The sequence below is a fragment of the Priapulus caudatus genome, unplaced genomic scaffold, assembly GCF_000485595.1.
Source record: "Priapulus caudatus unplaced genomic scaffold, Priapulus_caudatus-5.0.1 Scaffold705, whole genome shotgun sequence".
Lineage (NCBI taxonomy): Eukaryota > Metazoa > Priapulida > Priapulimorpha > Priapulimorphida > Priapulidae > Priapulus > Priapulus caudatus.
This window is the reverse complement of record NW_014577766.1, coordinates 134,327-136,407: the sequence shown is the minus strand read 5'-3', so window position 1 is coordinate 136,407 and position 2,081 is coordinate 134,327. Positions and strand designations below refer to the sequence as shown.

Here is a 2,081-nt window from a genome sequence, read left to right as displayed (position 1 = left end):
AGGAGGAGGAGGAGGAGGAGGAGGGAGGTGGGATGCGTCAACAACCACGAACAGACCACAAACCTGCAGGTTGTTTACAGTATGCGTATGTGTTGTTTACAGGTGCGTGTAGGTTGTTTTCATGCGTGTAGATTGTTTTCAGCTGTGTTTAGGGTGTTTACAGCATGTGTGCATCTGCGCATTGTTTACAGGTGTGTGTATAGGTAGTTTACAGGTGTGTGTGTAGGTTGTTTACAGTGTGTGTGTAGATTGTTTACATGCGCGATGTTTACAGGTGTGCTTGTTGACGCGATGAGGAGCGGACACTGGGTGATGTTTACAGCATGCATATAGGTTGTTTACAGGTGTGTGTATATTTTGTTTACAGTGTGTGTGTAGGTTGTTTACATGCGCGATGTTCACAGGTGTGCTTGTTGACGCGATGAGGAGCGGACACTGGGTGATGTTTACAGCGTGCGTGTAGGTTGTTTACAGGTGTGCATATAGGTTGTTTACAGGTGTGTGTATAGGTTGTTTACAGTGTGTGTGTAGGTTGTTTACATGCGCGATGTTTACAGGTGTGCTTGTTGACGCGATGAGGAGAGGACACTGGGTGATCCTGGACGAGCTCAACCTCGCTCCGACCGACGTGTTGGAGGCGCTCAATCGTCTGCTAGACGACAACCGTGAGCTGTTCATCACGGAGACACAGCAGATGGTCGCAGCACACCCACGCTTCATGCTGTTTGCTACGCAGAACCCGCCGGGACTCTACGGAGGTACGCACACGCAGGGGGAGGGGGGCTGTACGGAGGTACGCACGCACTGTGGGGCCCCCTAGTCACGATGTGTTACTCGACCCGTTTCCGTTTTTAATTGTAGAATTATGGGGCGTGCCCTTGTTTGCGAGATTTTTTTGGAGCGATTGCAGTGGTGCGTGTTTGTTGTAATGCTGTTCACGTTTTAGGGATACAGTTTGTCAAGGCAAAATTGATACAGATTTGCATGTTTTAGAAGAGTTGGATGTGAATGTATGAAATCACGTTCGTTATCGACGTGCAGGTCGTAAGATGCTGTCGCGAGCGTTCCGTAACCGCTTCGTTGAGCTTCACTTTGACGAGCTGCCGAGCGCAGAGCTGGAGACAATCCTTCACGAGCGATGTCAGCTGCCGCGCAGCTACTGCCGCAAACTCGTCACCTGCATGAGGGCGCTACAGGTACGTCATGGCCGCCGCCATGATGTTATTATTATTATTATTTTATTATTATTACTAATATTGTTATTATTATTATTATTATTGTTGTTGTTGTTAGTGTTTCATTATTATTAACATTATTATCCCCTGAATTTTATTATTGTTACTATTATTGTTATTATTATTATTATTATTATTATTATTATTAATGAGTGGTTTTTTCGCTTCTGCCAGATAGCTGGCTAGGAGTTTGTCAGTTAATGAGGAATTTCTTCATCAAGAATAAGGAATTTCCTTTGTAAGAAATAAGAAAAATCTGTCTATATGGAATAAGGTATTTCTTCATAAGGAATACGGAATTTCTTCATAACGAATGTGAAAGTCCTTCATAAAAAATAAAATACAAGACCTGACAAGGGAATCAATTCCTAAATAAAACACCATCCTCCGAAATGTCCACGTTTATATGCCCTACGCACATCCCGATGTCGGCGCGTAATGCTCGTGTGACCGCTGCTGCCCCTGCAGGTGCGGCGACGCAGCAGCGGTGTGTTTGCAGGCAAGCAGGGATTTATCACTCTGCGTGATCTCTTCCGCTGGGCGGAGCGGTACCGACGCGCGGGCGAGCAGACGGAGAAATACTACGACTGGGACCAGCACCTCGTGGACGCGAACGGTTACGCGGAGTACGACTTCGAACGGAGTTGCGACGTCAAATTACGATCGAAACCTCTCTCTCTCGGTGTCCCTCTCCTAGTCTCTCCTCTTCTCACTCTCTCTCTCTTTCTGTTCTCTTTCTCCTCTTCTCTTTTCTCCTCCACTCTCTCTCTCTCTCTCTCCTCTTCTTCCTCTCTCTCTTTACTCTCTCTCTCCTCTCTCATCTCTCTCTCTCTCTCTCTTCATCTT

General features: G+C 46.4%; 1 protein-coding gene across 1 annotated transcript in view; it reads left to right on the top strand.

Annotated features, from left to right (window-relative positions):
* Positions 1-2,081, top strand: part of LOC106812950 (midasin-like) — a gene marked incomplete in the record, with an annotated part of 69,029 nt that overhangs the window by 29,691 nt on the left and 37,257 nt on the right. Inside the window, 4 exon segments of the mRNA XM_014816967.1 lie at positions 164-191; positions 558-758; positions 1,042-1,196; positions 1,704-1,861. Coding sequence (XP_014672453.1) covers positions 164-191; positions 558-758; positions 1,042-1,196; positions 1,704-1,861 — 542 coding nt within the window.